The 23,327-nt window shown below is 36.4% G+C and overlaps 1 protein-coding gene across 1 annotated transcript in view; it reads left to right on the top strand.

Annotated features, from left to right (window-relative positions):
* LOC150108776 (transient receptor potential cation channel subfamily M member 2-like) overlaps nucleotides 1-23,327 on the top strand; it is a 685,147-nt gene that overhangs the window by 289,961 nt on the left and 371,859 nt on the right. Inside the window, exons 11-12 of the mRNA XM_090410077.1 lie at nucleotides 15,353-15,497; nucleotides 16,439-16,579. Of these exons, the coding sequence (XP_090266203.1) occupies nucleotides 15,353-15,497; nucleotides 16,439-16,579 (286 nt within the window). The remainder of the gene's footprint in view (nucleotides 1-15,352; nucleotides 15,498-16,438; nucleotides 16,580-23,327) is intronic.

Below are 23,327 nucleotides of genomic sequence, written 5' to 3'. Positions count from 1 at the left end.
AATATTATTCTGATCTTTTAACCAGACTAGACAAAAAAAAAAAATGTGAGAAAAGACTCTGTTTGCAGAAGAAAAAAATCATCTTTCATTAGGACAATGTATACCTGCCCACAAAGGTGTTTTGGCAATGGGAAAATTAAGGACTTTGCACTATGAATTGTTGGGATATCCACCCTATTCCTCAGATTTGGCTCCCTCTGACTTCTATCTCTTCCCAAAACTAAAACTCTTCTTTGCTAGTCAACATTTTTTTTTCGAATCAAGAGGTGATTGCAGCTGTAGAGGGGTATTTTGCAGATCTTACTGAAAAAACCACTACAGGGACGGGATAATGGATCTGGAGCACTGCTGGAATAAATTTATTAGATCACACTCGTATAATGCCAGGTTCTAGTTTGGGAGTGGCTGTGTGAGCATCATTCCATGGGGAGAGGAGACAAGCACTAAACTATGGTCTGAATTAGCTACAGGAGCTACTACATTTTCAGTATACTTGGAAGAGTCACTAGTGAGGAAGAGATCTAGAGTGTTTGGAGAGTGGTTTGGGTTATCTAATATTCTAGCAGGCATGTGAACAATTTGTGTAAGGTCATTAGTGATGGCAAATGTCTCAGCACTATGCCTGGTTGGCCAGAGAAGCTGAAGGAGGAGAGCCAGTTAGTGTTGTGAACATTAAACTCTCCAAGGAGGATGATTTCACCTTTAGGGAAGCAGGACTAGAGAAAATCAGTGCTAAAGATCTTAGAGTGGTTGTGGTATCAGGATAGCAATTGAGAGATGACTGAGTAGGGAAATTAATTTGCAACAAAAGGAGGTCAAAGTCAAGTAATTCCAGGTTGGGTAGTCTCTGTCATGATATGTCAAAGAAAATGTCTTGACTCCTTTCAACCTGACATGGTGTGTCAGGTTGAAAGGAGTCAAGACATTTTCTTTGACATATCATGACAGATCATCGTCAATCTACCAAACCCACCTACTCTTCCTGGCTGAAACTCAAATCTTATTTCTCCCCCAAGCTGAGATGTGGTCCTTGGGGGAGAAATAAGATTTGGGTTTCAGCCAGGAAGAGTAGGTGGGTTTGGTAGATTGACGATAGTAGTAAGGATGGATTTGAGACTGGACTGTTGGTGATGCAAATATGGAAGGCTCTGTGGGACGTATATTTGACTACATGGATCATGCATATTTTCTATGCAGGGCCTGCATTCCGATTTCCATGGTGGCTAATAGCGTTTCTTGATTTCTGCTCCAACTTTCATTGTTTGTAGTCGATGATCCAACCCAAATTTTGGGAAATTTAAACTTTAATTATCAGAGATCCCTCTTTACATCCCAGGCCACCTGCAAATGCCCATAGAGGGCACACCACCTAGATAGGACTTTAGTTTCACTTTGTATTGTATTTGTGTGTGTGTATTGTAATCCCCAAAGATGTCTCTGTGACAGAGTCAAAATATTGGAAGTATTAAAATTAGTTTTAATCCTTTCTCAGTGCTGTTATTAAACCTCTAACGTGAGTAATAGTAATAGCTGACTTCCTACACCACCAACTTTGCTAATTTGACTGCCTATTTCCATATTTAATTTGTCATTTTCACTAAAAATTATGCCTAAATAGCTGAAATGTTTTGCTTGTTCTATAGGATTCTCCATTCATAATACAATTGATGGCTTCAATATTTCTACCTGTTTTCATTGTCTTTATCTGTTTATTGTTGATTTTCATACCAAATTTATTAAAACAGCCATTCAATGGAGCCAGAGAATCTAGCATACTTGTACTGGATTTATTTAGGAGTATAAGGTTGTCTGCATAAAAGAGCTGAGATTAACATCTCCAATTTTGATATCAGGTTTAATGCCATTTCCTTCATAATATGATTCATATAGCTGATGAATAACAGTGGAGATAATATACATCTTTGTCTCACACCTGAATTAATATCAAACCATTATTCTTTAAATTTTAACTGTTGACTCAAATATAGATTAAGTATTGTTTGATAATATGTTCAATTTACACCATATAGCTGTAGCCTTCTGAGGAACTTTCCTCTTGGCACCTTCTCATAATCCTTTTCCATATCTACAAAACTGAAATGCAAATCTTTGTTATATTTCCAAGATTTTTCAATTATTAAAGTAAAAATTTGGTCCTACCAATCTATTTGGCCTGAACCCAGCTTGTTCTTCTCCAAGCTTCTCTTCCACTATTTTTCTTAGCCACTTCTCAAATATGCTTGCATAAATCTTACCTGGAACACTTAGCAGAGATATTCCTCTGTAACTCGTGATACCTCAACTTTCCTCTGATTGGAACTATTAGAGCTCTGCTTCAGTCATCTGGAATTCGACCCCCAGACCAGGCTTGTGAATTATGCAGTGTAGCAACCATAAAACTTTTATACCTCCATATTTGAGAATTTCTGGTCGAATATCATCTACTCTTGCTGCTTTCCACATTTTAAGCCTTTATTGGCTTTTCCACTTCAAGTATTGATATGTATTCCTGATTGCCTTCTTTCTGAGTGTTTTCTATTATCATGCTATCACTACCTGTTTCATTTAGCAACCTTTCAAAGTAATTCTTCCAGACAACTAGAATACTGTTCTCATGTCACCTTAATCATATCCGATTCCTTTTAGAGCTCTTTCCTCCATTTCTAAGCTTTTTCAACAGACTCCAGAATATTTTGCTACCATCCTGATATTTATGTTCTATGTTCTTACCAAAGTCTTCCCATGACTTTTGTTTAGCTAGCTTTACATAGTGCTTTGCTTTATTACATTTTTCTTTGTATTCTCTAAGATCACAAGCTGACTTATTTGCTAGGAAATTCTGATATGCTATCTTTTTTTTTTAATTGATTCTGTCTATGACTTCTTTAGTCTACCATCAAATTCTTATTTTTCTGTCCTTGCAGACATCCTCCTCACATGCCTCTCTGGCTGAATCAGTGTTTTCTTCAGGGTTTGCCACTGAGTCGCCAAGGTTTGGTTATTGTTTTCAATTTCTTTCACTTTTTCTTGACTCAACTTTAATTTGCTTTAAAATATTCTTACGCACTCTTCTTTTCAATATGAAATTGAATTTTATCTTGCTCAATATTAAATGGTAATCACTTCCAGTTTCAAATCCTCTCTACACTCTCGTATCCTCAACCAGTGGGAAAATAACTAGTCCTTCTATGTCCTGAAGAGAAATCCATTAGGTACTTTCCATTATTATGCTTTGTTCTTTTCATCAAATTTTCCAATGACATTTTGATGTATCATGCAATCATTTCTTATTCTGCTGTTTAGATTTCCAATAAGGACCAACTTTTCCTTTTCATTGTGTCAGCTGCCTTCTCTAAATTCCCATTCTTCTTTAGTAGAACCTTCTTATGCACAAATAAATCTCATTGTCTAGCTTCCTATTCTGATATTTGCCCACATTCTTCTACTTGATATTGCCTGCCATGCAAGAAGATTATCTCATATTTAGTGTTGAATACTCCCTGATTATTATTGCCTGGAACAATACCTGGAGGTAAAAATAGGTGAGATCTTTCTAAAGATCTCACCTGTTTTTGTTTTCTTTGTTTCAGTAATACCTATAACGTTGATCTGGTACTTATCCAATACTTATTCAATGTGTCTGCTAGTTCCATTTCTTTTCCATTTAGTCTTTTTGTGCTATGGTGCTAATCTTAACAACTGCTAATATTGAGTTGGGATTGGTTTCAGTAGCTTACCCTTTACTGTTTGCCCTGGTTCTCAGACGAAAACAACAGGTGGAGGGCTTGTTTATCTGCGTGATACCTCAACTGGCTGGAATGTTCGTTTAAAGAAGGATCGGTTTCAGATAAATTTTTTGGAATAATTAATTGTAAATAAGTGTGTGTTTATGAGTAAGAGTTGCTGTTAAAGTTGTGTGCTTGCAGTGTTTCTGTGCGGGATTATTTTTTTTAAGTTTGTTTATGAAATTGTTAATTTTAGAGCTTAGTATAGTAATTGGCAAAGGAAGATAGTGGCAGCTTTCTCTTTGCAGGAATTCAATTTTGATTTCAGTTGTTTTGTGAAATGTGAAGTGTGCTATATGTATTCATTTGACTATGTAGATAATTCATGGATATTTAAGGCAGATGGAAGGAGGGTGTGTACAAAACGTGATGTAAATAATGACTTGGTGAGTGGTAACTGAAAGTGTTGGCAGCAAGAATGCCATGAGGAGAATGAGTGCTCGAGCAATACAAAAGAAGGACAGTGTAAAAGAGGCAGAGAAAAAAATGGCAAAAAAAAGTTTTGAAAAGGTGAACGAGCAATAAGATGAAATTAACAATCGATGGTAAGAAAGATAATGGCAATACAAATGTAGCAGAAGTTCAAGAAGAGAATGCAATTAAAGATAAGGTGGCAAGTGGTGTTGATGCCGAACAAGCATGTATAGTTGGCAATAAAATCGAGAGAGTGAATGAGAGCCAAATGTGACACAAGATTTGAAAGCTGAGTTGGTTAAGATGAGACAAGAGATGAAACGGATGCAGAATGAAATTAAGAGAATTTGAGATATGTATTGAAGAGTGAAAATGAATGATATCAGTATGAAAGAGGTAATAAAAGACCTGCAAGTGGCGTTGTATTGGGATTCGATTATTAGAGGTGTGGTAAATGAGAATAAACAAATGGTTTGTTTTCCTGGAGGTAAAATTAATATAGTGATTGAGCTGTTGGATATGAGGAGTAAGCAAGCAAAAGAGTTGGTAGTGGTAATAGGGACAAATGACGTGACTGGGAACAAGGAACACATAAGATTTGTTATCAGCAGGTTGTTGAGAAGGAGAAAAGATAATAGTGTAATAGGAAAAGCAGTCAGTGTGTTGCCCAGGTATGACAGTGATTAAATGAGGTGGAGAGGGAAGATGTGAATGATATGTTAGTGGAAGTGTGTGAAGAGAAAGGAGTGCAGATTGTTAATGTGTAGAATAAGTTTGAAGGACAAATTGAGATGTATAAGATTGATGGACTGCATTTGAATGGTTTTGGTGTGAGTCATTTGGAGAGACTGCTGCTGGAAAGTAGAGAAATGAGTGTAGAAAATGAATCTGAGCAAGAAAGAAGCAATGTGAAAGAACAGGAGAGTAAGAAAGGAGAAATTGAATTCATGGTTATGAATAAAGAAGTGGGTATAGAGAATGAAAGAACGAGCATGCAAGAAAAACAGGAAATTGGAAGGCTCAGAGCGGGCAGGGAACAGTGTGAGGAAGGTTGATGCGCCAAGGGATATGAATGCATATGTACACAAAAAGTGAAGGGGATGACCAGGGATTAAGGGAAAGCAGTTTCATTTTAAGAAGGTTCTAAGATGAATAAGGAGAAAAAGAAATGGCTTGAGTTAAGTATGGAGAAGTGACATCTTGTGACTGTCACATCAGTGCAGCTTGGAGGATATTCAAGAACTGTCTAGTAGAAGCAATGTTAAATGTATTCCAAGGGTCAGAAGGTTAAATAAGGTAAGTGGAAATAGATGAATGAAGAAATTAAGATTAACACCGAGGAAAAAGGCATTATGTAGGCAGCATAAGAGCAGCTGTAATAATCAATTCCATGAGGATTACAACGAACAGGCAAGGAGGGTGACTTAGTTGGTCATCATGCCTATCAAGGATTTGGGTCTAGCATGGCTTGTTCCTGCCTTATAAGTCATTACTGAAACGTTTAAGAGGATGTCCTGGTTTTCTTTTTCCCAATGGCTTGTACTTTAAGACTCGTTTTGGTAATCTTTCTATTTTCATTCGTTGAATGTGTTCCATCCATTTATGTTTATATTTTTTAATTTTTTTCTATTACTGATTCTTGGTTTAATTCTTTCATGATTTCTTCGTTTCTTTTGTGATCAAATAGAGTATACTTTGCAGTTTTTCTCATAAACTTCATTTCAGCTGTTATTAATCTTTGTTTGTCTTTTTGTTTTATTGTCCAGATTCCACTTCCATACTATAAGACTGGTAGTGCAATGTATTGTATACTTTTAGTCTGGTTTGTTTATGAACAAGGTTTGGTTTAAATATAGAGTTAATTACACCTGCTATTTTTAAATATTTTACAATTTTTAGATTTATATCTTTTTCATTTTCATATGTAATCATACAACCTAGGTAGTTAAATGAATTCACCTGTCCTAAAATCTTATCTATTACTATTTTAGTTCTTTCTGGATCTTGTCCTTTAAAGGCCTTAGTTTTTGATTTTTCTGTTGATATTATAACTCCATAATTTTTGACTATCTCATTTAGATTTAAAATAGCTTTCTGTAAGTTATCTTCTGAATTTGTAATTATTATTTGGTCATCGGCAAAATGGAGAGTGTTCACAGTAGGAGAAAGTTTAATACCTTGATGGAAATTTTTATTCCATTTTATTATTATTTCATTTAGTTAGATATTAACAAGAGTTGCTGAGAGGGGACATCCCTGTCAGACTCCTTGGTTTATCTCTCTCTCTCTCTCTCGTATATGATAGCTCATGATTTAATCTTATTTGTATTTGATTATGCTTATGATATAACTATGATAGCTTTTAGGATATTATTTGGTATTTGTCTTTCTTTTAATATGTTAAATAAAATGCTTCTTTTAACTGTCAAATGCTTTTTCAAAGTCAATAAATGTAATATGCATTTCTAAATTGTATTCTCTTCTTTTCTCTATTATTAATTTTAGGCAAAAGGCATGGTCTATACATAGTCGTCCTTTTTTAAATCCATTCTGTACTTCTAAAATAAAGTTTTCAGAATATTTCATTAGTTTTTGCTATTTAAAATTCTGCTATATATTTTGTAATAGGATTTAGTATACTTATACCTCTGAAGTTTTTAGTCATCTCTACTACCATTTTTAAAGATGGGAATCACAATTGCTTTTTTCCATTCTATTGGGGAGTTACCAGTTGAATAGATTTTATTTAAAAATAATGAACGTTGTTCATGCATATTTATATAGTTCTGAACCTAGCTTATCTTCTTCAGGTGATTTTCCGTTTCTTGTTTCTTTCAGACTGATTTCTAATTCTTCTTTAGTTATTTCCTTTTCATTTTCATTAAATGTTTGCCAATTATCTTTTTTTTTTTTTAAATATTATCTGTCCACAATTTTAAATTCTGAATGAAAGGAATTATAATATAATAGTGTTTCATTCAGGATTTAACATAGTCTTCCATTCTCTGAGCCAAATTTGCTCATCAGACAAATAGTAAATTAATCACTTACTAATGTATATTCCATAATTATAAAATAGTTAATATTTATCCTGTATTAATTCTTTGCAGAGTATATATATATCCTATGTGAAATGTGCATGGAAACTCGGAACTTAGTTCGTTTATGTAAACCATATTATGTAAGGACATAGCCACTATAACATAAATTAAGTGCTGTATGAAATTACGAAGTTATCCGCTAGCGCACATTTTGGCGCTAGTTACTATGCCAAGCTACCGAATTTCCACAAAGCAGATTTTGGCACGAAGAAGGAAGGAGGAGACATGCACTGTTGAATAAAGAGGGAGAGAGGCGCGAAGGATAGAATTGGGTTAAGAAGCAAGGAAGCTCTCTGTTTTTCTCTTAATCTTTCGCAGGCTCTTATTCGTATCCTGATTCTCATTCCCTCATCTTATAAATGTGAAAGACTAGAGGCATGACAGGGATTTCCAAGGAAACCTGAAGGATATTCGTTATTGAGTGAAGTAGGCATATATTCCTGAGCCAGCAAGATCGTTATGGTGAATCTGGATCCTATCGAACTAAAGTGATCTAAGAGGGAAAGCTATTGAGAAACAAGAAAGTGTTTTCCAGAACATGCGATAATAAGTAAAGTATATCAACCATCCCGGTAAGGAAATGCTTTCTATGTTTTTTGTGAATGTAATTACATTAAAGAGGAAGTGTATTGCCTTAATGACAGTTCAAGTTTTAACGTGTGATATCTTGAAGCTTGTTCCAAGAGAACGTGATAAGTTAGAAACTGACTTATTAAGAATTACTGTAATAGATTGATGGAACTTGAGAATTCCTTGGTGTGTGTTTAGCGATATGTGCTTTGTATATCCTGAACGGCTAAGCAGAGTCGACAATTGAAGTATATTGAATAGATAACCTTTGTCTAAAAGTTGTGCTTAGAAACTTATAACTCTAAGAAGGGTAGAGATCTATATGTTAAGAAATGAAACGTGCTGAGTGTACTCTACTGTGAAGTTGCTGTTGTCTTAATAAGAACTTCTTTATTTCGTGATCATTTTAGTTATGTTTTGATCTTCTTTGATTAATGTAAATTCATGTGTTAGTGTATTAAATGTTTTTATTTAATTTGAATCTTGTGCTTGCCTAAGTTCCTTTCATTGCACCGCTCATTTTAACAGTTCGGATCTAAGCTGAACTCTATTTAATGTGAAAGTAAGGGAGGATTAGAGAACCACGACTGCCATATAACTTAAAAGTAATTTGTCTAAGGAAAGTTCTGTCTTATTTAGATTACTGTAGCATTATACCTGCTGATGATTGATTCCTTAACATTATTCTTACAACCATGGACACAGAGTGGCACAGTTAAATATAAATTTTATTTGTGTTCGAAAATGGAATCAATCAGCAGAAAGAACTAGGGAATTACCGACCTAGTCGATAACCTCCTCTATTGTTTTAACTCTTATACAGTATTACCCATATAGAGATTAGGCCTAGACTGTCTCGTGACTGAATACTGCATATGGGCGAAAATAGAATACACAATGAAGAAGAAAGGCATCACAACAGCAATTCTGTGTAGAAATTTAGAAATTCTTCTAATTTCAATTCAGTGTTTAATTTTGTTTTCTTTAGTATCTGAATTTAAGTGTTTCAAAATTTTATATACATTGTGTCTTATTTTATATAAATCATGTTCTAAATTAGAAACAAATTTGTTCCATGATTCTCTGTCTTTTTCTGACTTCTCTTTTAGCTATTGCTCTTATTCTTTTATATTCTATTTCATCTTCTAACCTTTTACTGCTTGACCATTTATGGTAGGCCTCTTTTTTCATTTTGATTATTTCTTTGATTGTATCATCACATATCTTCAGTTTTTCCTTTTATTGAATTTTTTGGTCTTTCCTAAGCTTTCATTTGCTGCTGCATTTAGTATCGTTTTTATATTAAGCCATTCTATTTCCATTTCTTCATTTTGTTTTATTTTATTTAATTATTATTATTATTATTCAGGCCTCCATGGAGTCAAAAGACTCATCTAAATATTGGTTAATTCTTTGTTCATATAGTCATTGTATATTTGTGTCATTTAATAGTCTAGTTTTATAAACAAATGTTTTAAATTTTCTTTCTGTTCTTGTTATTTGTAGCTATTTAGGTGGTAATCTTCATTTTATTTTAACAAGGAGGTGGTTACTACTTATTTCATATCCTCTGTGAACTCTAACATCTAAAGAGAACTTTGATGTATTGTCATTTAAGATAAAATAATGTAATATTGATTTCCATCCTCTTGCTGCCCAAGTATATTTATATATGTCTTTTTGTTTATAGAAAGAATTCATTATTTTTAGGTTATTATAATTACAAAGTCAATCAATTTTTTACCATTCCTGTTGAGAGTATGTTCCCTATATATTCGTATATTATTATTAATTTTCGTGTTTCCAATTCTTGCATTTAAGTCTTCTGCTAATATTACATAATCATTCTTATTTATTTTATTATATATATATAATAAAATAAATCGCCGGCAAAGGTTGGTCGATTGGTAGAGCCTCTGCTACTAATGGCTCAGTTAAGTAAGTTTGAGCATCGTTAGTAGTTAGAAGGGGACCAATCGTTCGATGCTGTTGGCACACTCTCCCTCGATGAGTCTTTGGACTCCCTGGAGGTGTATAATAATAATAATAATAATAATATATTTTGTAGCCGATTATAAAATTCAATATTATCCTGTTCTCTTCCTTCTTTTGGGGCATATGAACCAGTTATTGTTAAATAAACTCTATCTATTTTTATTCTAGCTTATATTATTCTTTCATTCCATAATTTATAATGTTTTAACTGTTTTGAAAGGGAGTTATGAATCCAAACCATGATTCCGGCTTGTACTCTTTGGTCTCTGTCGACTCCACTGTATATCGCATTAAAATTTTTGGTTCTCATGGTTCCTTTTAATTTCTTCTTTGTTGCAGTGATTACTGCTATTTGAAAATTTCTTTCATTTAATATTTGGTCTAATTCTATTTCTTTATATGCTATTCCTCTTACATTCCGGTTTGCTATATGTATTATATGTTACATTTCCATTTTACCTTTTTCCATTCCAGGGTCATTTTCCATAGATTCATTCCAATTACCATTTTCTGTCGACTTAAAAGTAGATTAATATTCTCCATGTCAGGTGACAAGCCTGACAATGGATAGTTCAGTGGTAGAGCTGCTACCTTAAGGCTTCTGAACTAGCCTTCCAAATTTAAACCCATAGGAGCAATAGGGTATATTAAAGGGGAAAGAGTAGATTATAGTAGAATATAGAATTATAGTGAAGGTTTTTAGAGGGGGCATAGATATAAGGCCAGAAATGGAAAGACCCCATGCCCCTCGAGTACTCTAATAGCATAAGGATCATAAAATAAGAATTGGCTGATAAGGCCTTACAGGACAGACTAAAGTGAGTGGATCTTCCTCAAAGTAGAGGAAGAAGAGGATAGATCCAGCTAGTGGACCATGGGAGTGCCCTTCGCTTACAATCAAGATGATTGCATCTTATGGCCCTGTTGGTCCACAAGTTCTTATTCAGTATATTTGGACCACCCAACCACACACACACACACACGGTAGGCTCCCCTATCCGCCACCCACAGGACGTGTTCTCTAGAGGTTACAGGATCCCCTAACTTAGTTGGTAAGAGTAGCAAAAGTGAAATGTGAGCAGCAATTAGCCAATGAAGCCAAAACAAATTCTAGGGAGTTCTTTCGATATGTAGCCAACACGAAAAGAATGATTATGGAAGGATGACATTGATTGGAGAAAATGGTATAAGAACAACTGCTGCAGAGGATATAGTTGAGATATTTTGAGAAGTTTATAAAGGTCTTTCATTCTTGTGAATATGATGTTATGGAGAGTTTGAGAGCAGTTGATGATGATGATGAGGAGGAGAGACAGATTGTAAGTCCATCTCTCCTCCTCATTATCTAGTCCCTGTAGTGGTTCTCAGTAAGATCTACAAAATACCCCTCTACAGCTGCAAAGAATGTATCAGGGACAGTGCCGCACTCAGGATTTAATCTTGGAGGGGGCCAAGTACTCATAACTTAATCTTGGGGAGGGGGGGCCGAGTTGAGTAGATGATTTGAGAATACAACTACGCATTGCATATGACCTATGACTAATCATCCGCAGTGATCGCCAATACATGATACCGTGATCTTTGGCCCAGCTCAGGCAAACAAAGTAGTGTTTGAGACAAAGTTGCTTTCCGTTGTGAACGCAAAGCAACTTTGTTTGCTTTGCGTTCACAACGGCCATGATTCCCGAGAGCCAAAGGGTATTCCCACCTTATGCGACCCCTAATTAATAAGTACAGTGGTATAGAAAGAGAAGACATGACACAACAAAACAAAAAAATAAAAATAATAATAATAAATTTCATTAGGAAAAGGTTTTTGGAAAATTTTCTAGTTTTCTTTTTTCTTTTTGGGGGGAGCCAGGGCCCCTTTGCCCCCTCTTTGGGTGTGCCAATGGTCTGGGAGTTGGTATCTGCCTTGACATATTTGTTTAATATGGTCTTGCACTAGGTGAAGTTGTAAAAGTGTGGAAGAAAAACAAGATTGTGTTGCTTTGTAAGGGTGGTGATAGAACTCAAGCATCAAGCTATAGGCCTATCTGTGTATCAGTTGTGATTAAAGACCCAGGATCCAGAATTGGGTTGACAGCAAGTATTATCTTTGATGGACAATTCCTACATGTGAATGCTTTATTTTATCAGCATTAGTTATTATTGTTCAAACTGTAGAAGGCCCTAACTTTAATGCTTTACACCCATTGGAATGTCACTCATTTTTGTCAATCACTTCTGCTTTTCCTCGATGGTAAGTGATCTGGGTGATCTTGTGCTTTTTTTAACCAAGGAAAATGTTGAATTGGCTCTACATTTAGATGAAAATTTTAATTTATTGTTTAAATACTAAAATTAGTTCAACTTTCTATTTTGAACTGTCCTAACAATATGGTTCACTATAGACCAAAGCATAAACAAACTTATTGTAATTTCTACCTCGCAGTGTCTTCAAAAATAAAACAAAAGACAATTGTGAATGCTCCCAACTTATGCTTTTGTTGTGTTTGTTTTTGATTTTTTGCTGTTTAATTTTGAAATATTATTAATTTAAATCTTCGTAAATAGAGAAAACGTAATACGAGGCCTTCCTAAGTCTTATGTCATTTCTGCCTATGCTTTGCTTTATTAAAGTTTCTATTAATTTCATATGGTGAATGCTATTAAAGGCTTCATTATAATCTATAAAACAATGATAATCTTTGTGCATTTCCAGGTTTCTTTCTAGTATAATTCTAGTAATGTTACTACGAGGGTGGTCTGATAACTGAGACCTTTTCAGTTCTCAGCCTAACAATGAAAAAACGAATTTATAATTTCAAAATTATTTTTTTTTTCAACATAATCTCCCTTAAGACTAATACATTTATTCCAGCACCATTATCTAGTCCCTGTAGTGGTTCTCAGTAAGATCTACAAAATACCCCTCTACAGCTGCAATCACCTCTTCATTTGAAGAAAAATGCTAACCAGCGAGGAAGAGTTTTAGTTTTGGGTAGAGATAGAAATCAGAGGGAGCTAAATCTGGGGAATAGGGTGGATGTTTCAACAATTCATTGTGCAGAACCCCTTAATTTTCCCATTACCAAAACACCTTTGTGGGCATGTGCGTTGTCCTGATGAAAGATGATTTTTTTCTTTTGCAAACTGAATTTTTTCATCTAGTCTGGTTAAAAGATCAGAATAATATTCCCCATTTATTGTTTTACCCTTTTCAAGATAATTAATAAACAAAATGCCTTTAGCATTCCAAAACACCGATGCCATGACCTTGTCTTCCTTTGCATTGAATAACCAGCTTCTGTTCCACTGTTTTAACTGCTGTTTGAATTCTGGTATGTAATGGTGAATCCAAGTCTCATCTATAATAATAAATCGACACACAAAATCAGTTTTATTCTTGTTAAAATACTTCAAGCAGTGTTCAGAGATTTTCATGCAAGTGCGTTTTTGATCTGCTGTGAGCAAGTTCGGCACCCATCTTGCGCAAAGCTTTTTCATTTGCAATTCTTCATGCGAAATATATCCTACATGTTCTTTTGAAATGCCTATAGTCTCAGCAATTCCATGCACTTTGACTCGTCGGTTATCCAATTCCATATCCTGCACTTGATCAATGATTTATAGTGTTGTTACACTTTTTGGACGTCCTTCATGTGGATCATCTTCAAGGCTGGTACAGCCATGTTTAAACTCGGCAACCCATTTCTTAATTGTCTAAAAAGGAGAAGAGTGCCCATAAACTTTTATGGACTTCGAATGAATTGTTCATGTCTAAGACTATTATAATCACCTGCTTTATAATTCCACATAAGTTCCCGTCTCTTTGATACTCCTGCATGTCTATTCATTTTCCAAGTCAAAACCATATGGTCACTCTCTCCAACTGGTGGAAGAGATGTCATCTCAGTTATTATCAACTCTTCTGATGCTATAATCAAATCCAAAACTCTTGAACCTCTTGTTTCCTCTGTTACATGTTTGCCTAAGACATTTGTCCCTCAAGAATTCTAGAAATTCCATTCCCCTATTGCTACATGCATCTTTTTCTCTCCAAGTTATACTACTGTAGTTAAAATCTCCCATAACAATCATTCTTCTTGCACTTGCCAAACTTAGCTGTCTAAACATCTCCTGGTCCTCATTCTCTGTGCTCCTGGGTCTGCAGCAACACCCCTACTAAATATCCTGTCTTTCCCACCTCTACCTCACACCATATGCTCTCAAAATCATTTGTCTCACTGCATTCCAAAGCCTCCACTCTTAGAGGACATAGGTCGTCACTTATCATAAGCAGTACCCCACCACCACGCTCTCCCCTCCTATCCTGATGAAAAATGCTATACCCAGCGACTTCTATTCCTGTTGTTATATCCCCTTCTGTGAACCACGTCTCAGTGATCCCAATAACATTTGGCCAGGCTGATGCTATCTGCGCCACCAATTCCTCTCCCTTATTCTGGATACTCCTGGCATTAGTATAAAGCATGTAAATGCCATTGTTTCTATATCCAGCATTATCCCCCTCTAGACTCCACTGAGCTCAGTGTTACCTGATGTCTTCTTCCTTCTCCCAAGTATCCATTCCCACAAGAGGCTACCCCTGCTATCATCCTCCCTGGAACACACTGACTCGTTCAGAACAGCAATCTCTCCAGATGCGTATGTCCTTCCTCATTCAAATGTAAACGGTCTCTCGCATACAATTCCTCTCTTTCCTCAAATGCACTCCAAGCATCCACATATACCAGTCCTCTCTTGTCACACATTCTAACTATTATGTCATTCAATATCACCGATCTTCTGCTCAGCTGCTCATCATTATCATACCTAGGCAACACGCACACTATTTTTCCTCTCTCTCTGTCTTCTTCCATACAGCTTCAAGCAAAAATCTCATATCTCTCGCTGCCCGACTTACATTACCACTCAAGTCATTTGTTCCTACCATCACAATCATGTCATCCACCCTTTCACCTCTCTTAATTGCCATAGCACCCTTTGTATTGTTCCTCCTGGCAAACACTCCTCACGCATCCTATCTTGAACACCACAGATCATTGAGTTGCCATAAGTTATACCTCTTACCATTCCCTCTCTCCTATATTGTTAAAGAGTTATTACTATGCTTCAATTAAATGCACATGAAGTACAGTTTATACCGTTAATACGTTTTTACATGTTGATTGTTTCATGCATTTCTATCCCTGCTCTCACATAGTTGACATGATACAGTTTCAGAAATTTCAGATAAGTCACACACACACACACACACACACACACACACACACACACACACACACACACACACACACACACACACACACACAAATACATATATGCATTTTTATTTTATTTCTCTCTCCCTTTCTCTTTATGTAATTATATAATTATTATTATTTATTTGCACCTATATTTCTCTCTCATTCTCTGTCCATATGTATAAAGATTATGTGCATTAATATTTTCATTCTGTTCCTCTTTTTCACTTCCTTAAAGGAAAGAATTGGCATGGTTCTTTTGGTGTCAGACTGAAAATCCCATACAAGTAGCTTTAGCAGCAACATGCATATGCCACCATTTTCAGAAACTAATACCAAGCTTTAGAGATCGTGAAAAGAGGAGATATCTAGAAGTAAAAAAAGTAAGTATCTCTAATTTTTATCGATTTCATTGTTATAGCAAATCTTTTTAGAGAACAGACTTATGGTTCTGTTCTTGAAAACCAATCTCTGAATATGGAGGGATTACTCATGCAATTCCTCCATATTCAGAGTCACAACATAGGCTCGATTTGCTCTAAATGTACAATAAAATTCCTAATCATTAATATGAAACCTTATCTTTTTTTTTTTTTTTTTTTTTTCAATTTGCCTTGCCAACAGTATGTCTGTTTTTAATAACATGGTATACTATATTCTGAACCTTTATTAGGGCTTTTTTAACTGGAGGTGAATTAGCTGGTTTCATACATCAGTAGGTGACCATATATTGGTCACCTACTTCGTAATGAAAAATATAAGATACTTCATTTGATTATAAAAGGGAAGATAAATGAATAAAGAAAATCTTGGCTGACAGACATCAGACAGTGGACTCGCATGAGCTCTGAGGTACTGTTCAGAGTTGCTGAGAATCACTCAAAATTTGCTAAGGTGGTCGCCAACCTTTGATACCAGATGGCACTCAAAGAAGACATACGTCAGTGGTAGGGGTTTGACTCCCAGAAACTCAGGTTTTTCATCCCACAACCTAGCAAATCAATCAGTAGAATACACACAATTTATAGACAAAATAATACTTATACATATAGACATAGAGCAAACTGCTTATCTTCAAATTAAGGTAATGAAATCCAAGTATAACTGGAAGTCTTGGGTGCCTCAGTGTCTGTTAGAACCACTGATGATGATAATATTATATTCTGGAAAAACTAATTTTTTGTGTATTATGATTTTTTCAGTTAGAAGTACTTTCAAGAAAATTTCATTTGTATGAAATTTGCTTTCATAATCATTATATAACTTAACTACATAATTTGATATATCATTATATATGTTTTAATGAATTCATATTATATAATAGGAATATGAAAATTATGCAGCTTCTGTTTTAGAAGAATGTTATAAAATTGACAGTAAGAAAACTTGGGAACTTCTGAAATATACCGAGCCATATTATGGATTAATGGATTCTCTGAAACTTTCTTTTATTGGCAATGACTATGTAAGTTTTTAATACATCATTATTGTGCAAATAGCTTTTTGTTAGCATTAACTTTACTAATGATATCATTGCTTGCCTTGTTGGCCGAGTGGTCAGCATATCTGCTTTCCAGCCAAAAGGCTGCAGGTTTGAATCCTGCCATGGGCATGGATGTTTGTGATTGTCTGTGAAAATACTAGTGGTGGTGGGCAGTAGATGGCATTGGTGTAGATGGATTCAGTGGAGATAGAGAGTTGTAAAGTAAGTGCCTTCCCTCGATGAGTCTTTGGACTCCCTGGATGTGTCGCATAATAATAATAATTTAACCTTGAGGCTTTGCTGACTGTTACTGTCAAATCCTGAATCTCATACGTCTGTGAGAACATCACCTCAACAGTAGCATGCAGAAGTTTAATGTTTGCATTAAGCTACTTTAACAGGCAAACCCACTTATCTTTCCATGCTGTCATTGTATTTATATCTTTCTGAAAAGACTTCCTGACGGCTCACATGCTTGTCCAACCCTTTATCCAAATGTAAGAAAACAAAGTTTGCATGTGAAGTATCTTCATAACTAGGTTACTTGTATAGGGTGATCAAAATTAAAGTGTCCCTGTTTAAGGCTTGTGGAGTGCTGTCCAGTGATCCAAATGCTGTGAAACTTTGTGCAGGAATACATTATGCATCATGCAGAAGCGATATCTGAGAAGAAAAAAAAGGGACACTGTGATATGCCTAATGTAGATGTAATGATTTCTCTGTGTGTGTGTGTAAGCAGAAAAGTGATATAAGCATAAATAACACATTTTTATTCATTTCCATTTTGCATTCATGGGCTGTACTGTTGAATGTGCTGCCCTTCCTGGTATGCCATAAACTGAATCCTTTGCACAGTGTGTTCTACAGTCGAAAGCAGCTAGCTGGAACTGACATTGCCCACATGCTGCAATAGGCTGTCTTTCACTGCTGACAAGTTTCAGGATGATCCTGATAAACCCTGTCTTTGAGAAATCCCCATAGAGCCAGAAGTCACATGGGTCAGATCAAGTGATTGAGGCAGCCATGCAGTGGGAAATGCACATCTGATCGGTCTGGCTTCCATGAAATGTTCTTGAAGAACCTACTTCTCATTCCCTTGCTCACACCCTCCTTTATGCAGCTTAAAGGAATGACCTCCTCTTCTACTCCCACCAATCTCTCACTATGAAAAACCTTACCAACTTGTACATCTCTATCATATCACTCTTCTTCTTCTTTCTATCCACTGGAATCTGTAAATTACATCTTCTCAACCTTTCTACATATTCAACATTCCAGAAATCGGAAACTATTTTGGTTAATCACCTCTCATCCCTCTCTAGCATCTCTTCATTCTTTTGAAAACCAGGTGACTAAATCTGTGCACATTAGTCCATATGTAGCCTAATCAGAGCCCTATGCAATAAAACCAGATTCTCCTTACTTCTACAAGTCAGCGTCCTCCAAATCATTGCCAGAATCCTCTGTGCCATCCTCAGAATTTGGCACTGTGTCCTTTTAATTTTAGATCCTTATCAACCATCATCCCCAAGATCTCTTATATCCTCCACCTCTAACAACATATCCCCACCCTTGCTCATTTGCTCAGTCTATTCAAATTTTCTTGTAAGACTACAAGATCTGCTCTACTCATCATAGTTCATCCTAGCTTTGTATCATCTTCAAACAGCTGAATATTCCCATCCAAATTCTGCCTAATATCATTAATATACAGGTTATACAGTAATTTCCCCAAAATAACTCCAAGGCTCAACACTAGTGACTTTCCTCTTCCAGGATGTTGCTTCTTCATACACACCTAGCTGACATCTATCAGATAACCAATCTCCAATTCAATGCACTGGTCTAATATCCAACCCCATTGACTCCAGTTTGACTATCAACTTATCATAATCTATCAAAAGTCTTATATATTGCAACTCATATATAGAAACTAATGACTTCACATCACTTGCCTTAGTATCCCCTAATGCTATGCATTATGGCAAGGGTCACTACCCAGACCTTTATTGAGATCTCATCAGTTGGAGCCAGACCCAGAGGTAATATGATACCAAGGTTGAAGTAATGCAGAAGTCATATTTTCATATATGAGTTGCCAAAAGGTGTCATACCTTATTATTAAAATACTCTGAATTAGAGAAAAATAGTTCAGGTGCAAACTTGTTTGCTTTCATTTGGATAAAGGATTAATCCAAATATATAATTTCTTGGTATCTTTAATTTATAGTATAATCAAGTGACAAAACATCCAATAACCATCTCTAATCCAGAGTATTTTAATAATAAGGTGTGACACCTTTTGGCAACTCATATATAAAAATATGACTTTTGTATTCAACCTTGGTATCATATCACCTCTGGGTCTGGCTCCCACTGATGTGCTTTTGTGCAGAAGTGGTTGCTTTCCCTGAGATGTGAGAGGCTCTGCTTGGGGGTAGGTTTTTGCCTGTCTATGAGTGGGGCCACTGCTGAGATTATGGCTCTGCTTGGTGGTGGTGGGGTGAGCCTGTCACTGAGTGGAGTCACCGCTGAGTTGGACAGTCACTTGTAGAGAGTGGTCTGGGGACCTGCCTAATTTTTAGAGAGGTCTTTACTTAAACAGCACCTCAATAAAGGTCAGAACTGAGTGGTTGCTAGCTATATGCAGAAAGGATATATGTGAAACTACAAGGCTGTTGATTATGAGAAGCTCAAGAGACATCTTGCAGCTGTAGCATGGAATGATGAGAGAAGGGTCACTATCCGGTCTGGGCAGTGACCCTTCCCATAATGCATAGCATTATACATGCATGAGAGTGGTTAGTGAGTGGAATGCATTGCCTGAGTGTGCCATGAATGTAAACACATTGAATCAGTTTAAGGCACGGTTGGATGAGAATTATGTGCAATAGTATGTACCTCGCATGATGGGTCTCTGACTCTATGGAGGTCGGATGATAATAATGATAATTGGAATCTTTACAGTTTTATTGTAATTAGTTTATTTTATTGTTATTTTTTTAAGTGGAGTCTTGTGAACAATTTTATTGATAGTATTTCTGTTGTAGCCATTTTTTCTGGAAGTTATTGCTGATAACTTTCATTCATGTTTAAGTGCTTTCTCACTGGAGAAATTTGAAGACCTATTTTTAGTTAATGAAGGAAGTGAAGGAAACAGTGAAGTAAACAGTTAAAGATAGACTGCCAGAAGGAAATTGTGTGACAAGTCTATCTATAAAAAGAAGTGTTCTGACTGTCAATTTCAATTCAGAATTGTATACTTTTTGTGTTGTTTGTTTAGGTGGTTTTATTATTATTATTATTATTAAACAAGACCTCATGGAGTCAAAGACTCATCTAGGAGGTCCTTTTATCTCACACACATCTCATCATACCGGGTCTTAAACACATTCAAACTCCCTGCAGACACCACACTCTCAGGCAAGGCATTCCAATCATTCACAACTCTGCACGAAAAAAACCTGCCTCTCACTCCCCTACTCACACCCTCTTTATACAGTTTCCAGGGATGACCTCTGGTTCTCCCCTGATCTCCCACTATTCTCTGTAGAACTTCTCCACCTATAACAACCCCTTACCAACTTGTAGGTCTCTATCATATCTCCCCTCTTCCTTCTCTCCATTAGACTCTGCAAATTACATCTTTTCAATCTTTCCTCATACTCGACATTCCAGAGGTCAGAAACTACCTTAGTCAGTCGCCTTTGGACCCTTTCCAACATCTCTTCATCCTTCTGAAAACCAGGTGACCAAATCTGGGCACAATAGTCCATGTGTGGCCTAATCAAAGCCTTATACAATGGAACAAGAATCTCCCTACTTCTACACGTCAGTGTCCTCCTCATCATTCCCAGAAGTCTTTGTGTTGTCTTCACAATTTTGGCGATGTGTCCCCTAAATTTTAGATCCTTATCCACTATCACTCCCAGATCTCTTATTTCCTCTACTTCCAACAATATATTCTCACCAAGCATAAATTCTGCATCCCATCTTTGTTTTCCAAATTTTAAAACCTTACATTTTGCAACATTGAACTCACATCCCCATTTGCTTGCCCAATCACTCAATTTATTCAAGTCTTCTTGCAAGGCCACAACATCTTCACTACTCTTTATGGTTCGTCCCAACTTTGCATCATCTGCAAACAACTGAATATCTCCATCCAAATCTTTGCCAATATCATTAATATACAAGTTAAATAGTAATGGCCCTAAAACAGATCCCTGAGGCACTCCACTAGTGACTTTCCTTTTCCTGGATATTGCACCCCCCATACACAACTTGTTGATACCTATCAGATAGCCAGTCTCCAATCCAATGCACTAATCTAATATCCAACCCCATCTGCTCTAGTTTGACTGTCAACTTATCATGAGGTACTCTATCAAAAGCTTTTGCAAATCCAAGTATATTACTGTGTATCCTTCTCCTCTGTCCAAGGAAGCAGTCACTTTATTGTAATAAGTAAGTAGATTACTAAAACACGACCTCCCTTTAGCAAATCCATGCTGTCCATCAAAGATTATACCATTGTTGTCAACCCAACTCTGGATCCTAGTTCTCACAAGCTTCTCCAACAACTTAACCACAACACCTGACACACAGATAGGCCTATAGTTTGATGCTTGAGTTCGATCACCTCCTTTATGAAGTGGCACAATCTTGCCCTCCTTCCACTCTTTAGGGACTTGACCAAGTGCAAGACTCGTATTAAAAAAATATGTCAAGGCAGGTGTCAACTCTCTGGCACATTCCTTCAGAATACGTGGTGATATATTATCAAGTCCCACAGCCTTATTTACATCTAGTTTACTCAACTCCCCAAACACCTCTTGCTCACTTACAGTCAGTCTCTCCTCCCCATCATCAACTGCTCTTAATCTTTCCATGAAGTCACATTCACAAGATTGAAAGATCTTTATGAACTGCTCATTAAGTATCTCCACCACACATTCTGCAACAGCTGTCTTTATACCATTTCCTCCAATCAATGTCATCCTTCCATAATCATTCTTTCTTTTGCTGGCTACATATCGAAAGAACTCCCTAGGATTCTTTTTAGCTTCATTAGCTAACTGCTGTTCATACCTCTCTTTAGCTACTCTCACCAACCAAGTCACTCTCCTTGCCTGGTCTTTGTAGAACTCATGAAATTGGTTACTTCCACTTCTCTTATGCTGCCTCCACAATGCCCTTTTTCTCTGTATTGCATGCTTAATCTCTTTATTCATCCATCTCACACCTAACTTATTTAACCTTCTCACCCGTGGTATACATTTAGACATTGCATCCACTAAATATTTTTTGAAAATCCCCCAAGCTGCATTGATCTCTTTTCCAGCTAACTCCTCATTCTATGCTACACCTGCAAGCTGTCTCCTGAGCTCTTCATAATCACCCCCCTTGTAGTTCCACATATACCCTTTTTTCACAGGGGTCCTTGCACTACTGGCAACCACCCAAGTAATCACCTCATGGTCACTTTCACCAATTGGTGGATGATTTGATACCTCATTGATAATTACATCCTCCGATGAGATGACCAAATCCAAGACCCTTAATCCTCTTGTGCCCTCTGTTACATACTGTCTGAGGTAGTTATCCCTCAAAAACTCAAGAAACTCATTTTCTTTACTTCCAGTTGCTATCTCTTCATTCCAGTCTATATTGCCATAATTAAAATCACCCATAATAATCACCCTTTTCTTATTTGCTTGGCTTATTTGACTATACATTTCACTATCACCACCATCCACATTACCAGGTCTATAACAACATCCCACCAAGTATTGGATTCTATTCACCTCTATCTCACACCATACTGCCTCAAAACCACTGGCCCCATTTCCCTCTTGCATCTTTACCTTGTATGGACATAACTCTTTCTCTATCATCAATAGCACTCCCCCTCCCTTTTTACCCCTTCTATCCTCACGAAACACATCATACCTTTCCATCTCTATTCCTGTCAGGATGTCATCCTCATCTAACCATGTCTCACTTATTCCGACAATCTCTGGGTGCACAGACGCAATTAGTGCAACCATTTCATCCGCCTTGTTTCTTATACTTCTAGCATTGGTATACAAACACAACAACTCATTTCTGGATCTACAGCTAGTTCCACTGATACCACTCACTCGATGTGATCTCTCCATGCTGGACTGGGGCAATTTCCCTTTCTGCTTCTTCATTTTAGAACCCTTTGCAATTCCATCTGTTTCCTTTTGATCCCTGATCATCCCATTACTTTCCTGCCTACACATTCTCTCACCTCCTCTTGGAGCATCCACCTTTCTCACGCTGTGTATCCCTGTCCACCCTGTCCACCTTTTGTTTGTTGTTTCTCTAGGAAAGTACCTAATATCAGGTGGCCATGAGCACAGATAACAAAAACATTGCCACCTATCTAAACCAGACTTTGAGTTTTATAGTAAAGGAATCTCGAGCATATTGCTCCAAAGCTTCCATATAAAAGTTAGCAATGGGGGGGGGGGGAAGAATAATGGCGATCCTAAGGCTGTGCATTCTTTTTGCAGGTAAAAAGTATTTTGCCACACAAAATTGCCAAAACATAGTACTTTATTTTATTTATCTATTTATTTTTTATGTTGGGGCCCATGCACAAGAGGTTGATCAATCTATAGTACGTTGGTACCGTATATGGGTAGTGGGTTGGGAAAGGAGAAACTTGTTTACGTTTAATTTATAAGCCTATATATTGTAT

Source organism: Typopeltis vanoorti, chromosome 2 (genome assembly GCF_054136105.1).
Source record: "Typopeltis vanoorti isolate ZY-2024b chromosome 2, IOZ_Tvanoo_1.0, whole genome shotgun sequence".
Lineage (NCBI taxonomy): Eukaryota > Metazoa > Arthropoda > Arachnida > Uropygi > Thelyphonidae > Typopeltis > Typopeltis vanoorti.
Note: the sequence above shows the minus strand (reverse complement) of the source record. Positions and strands in the feature narration are given on the sequence as shown.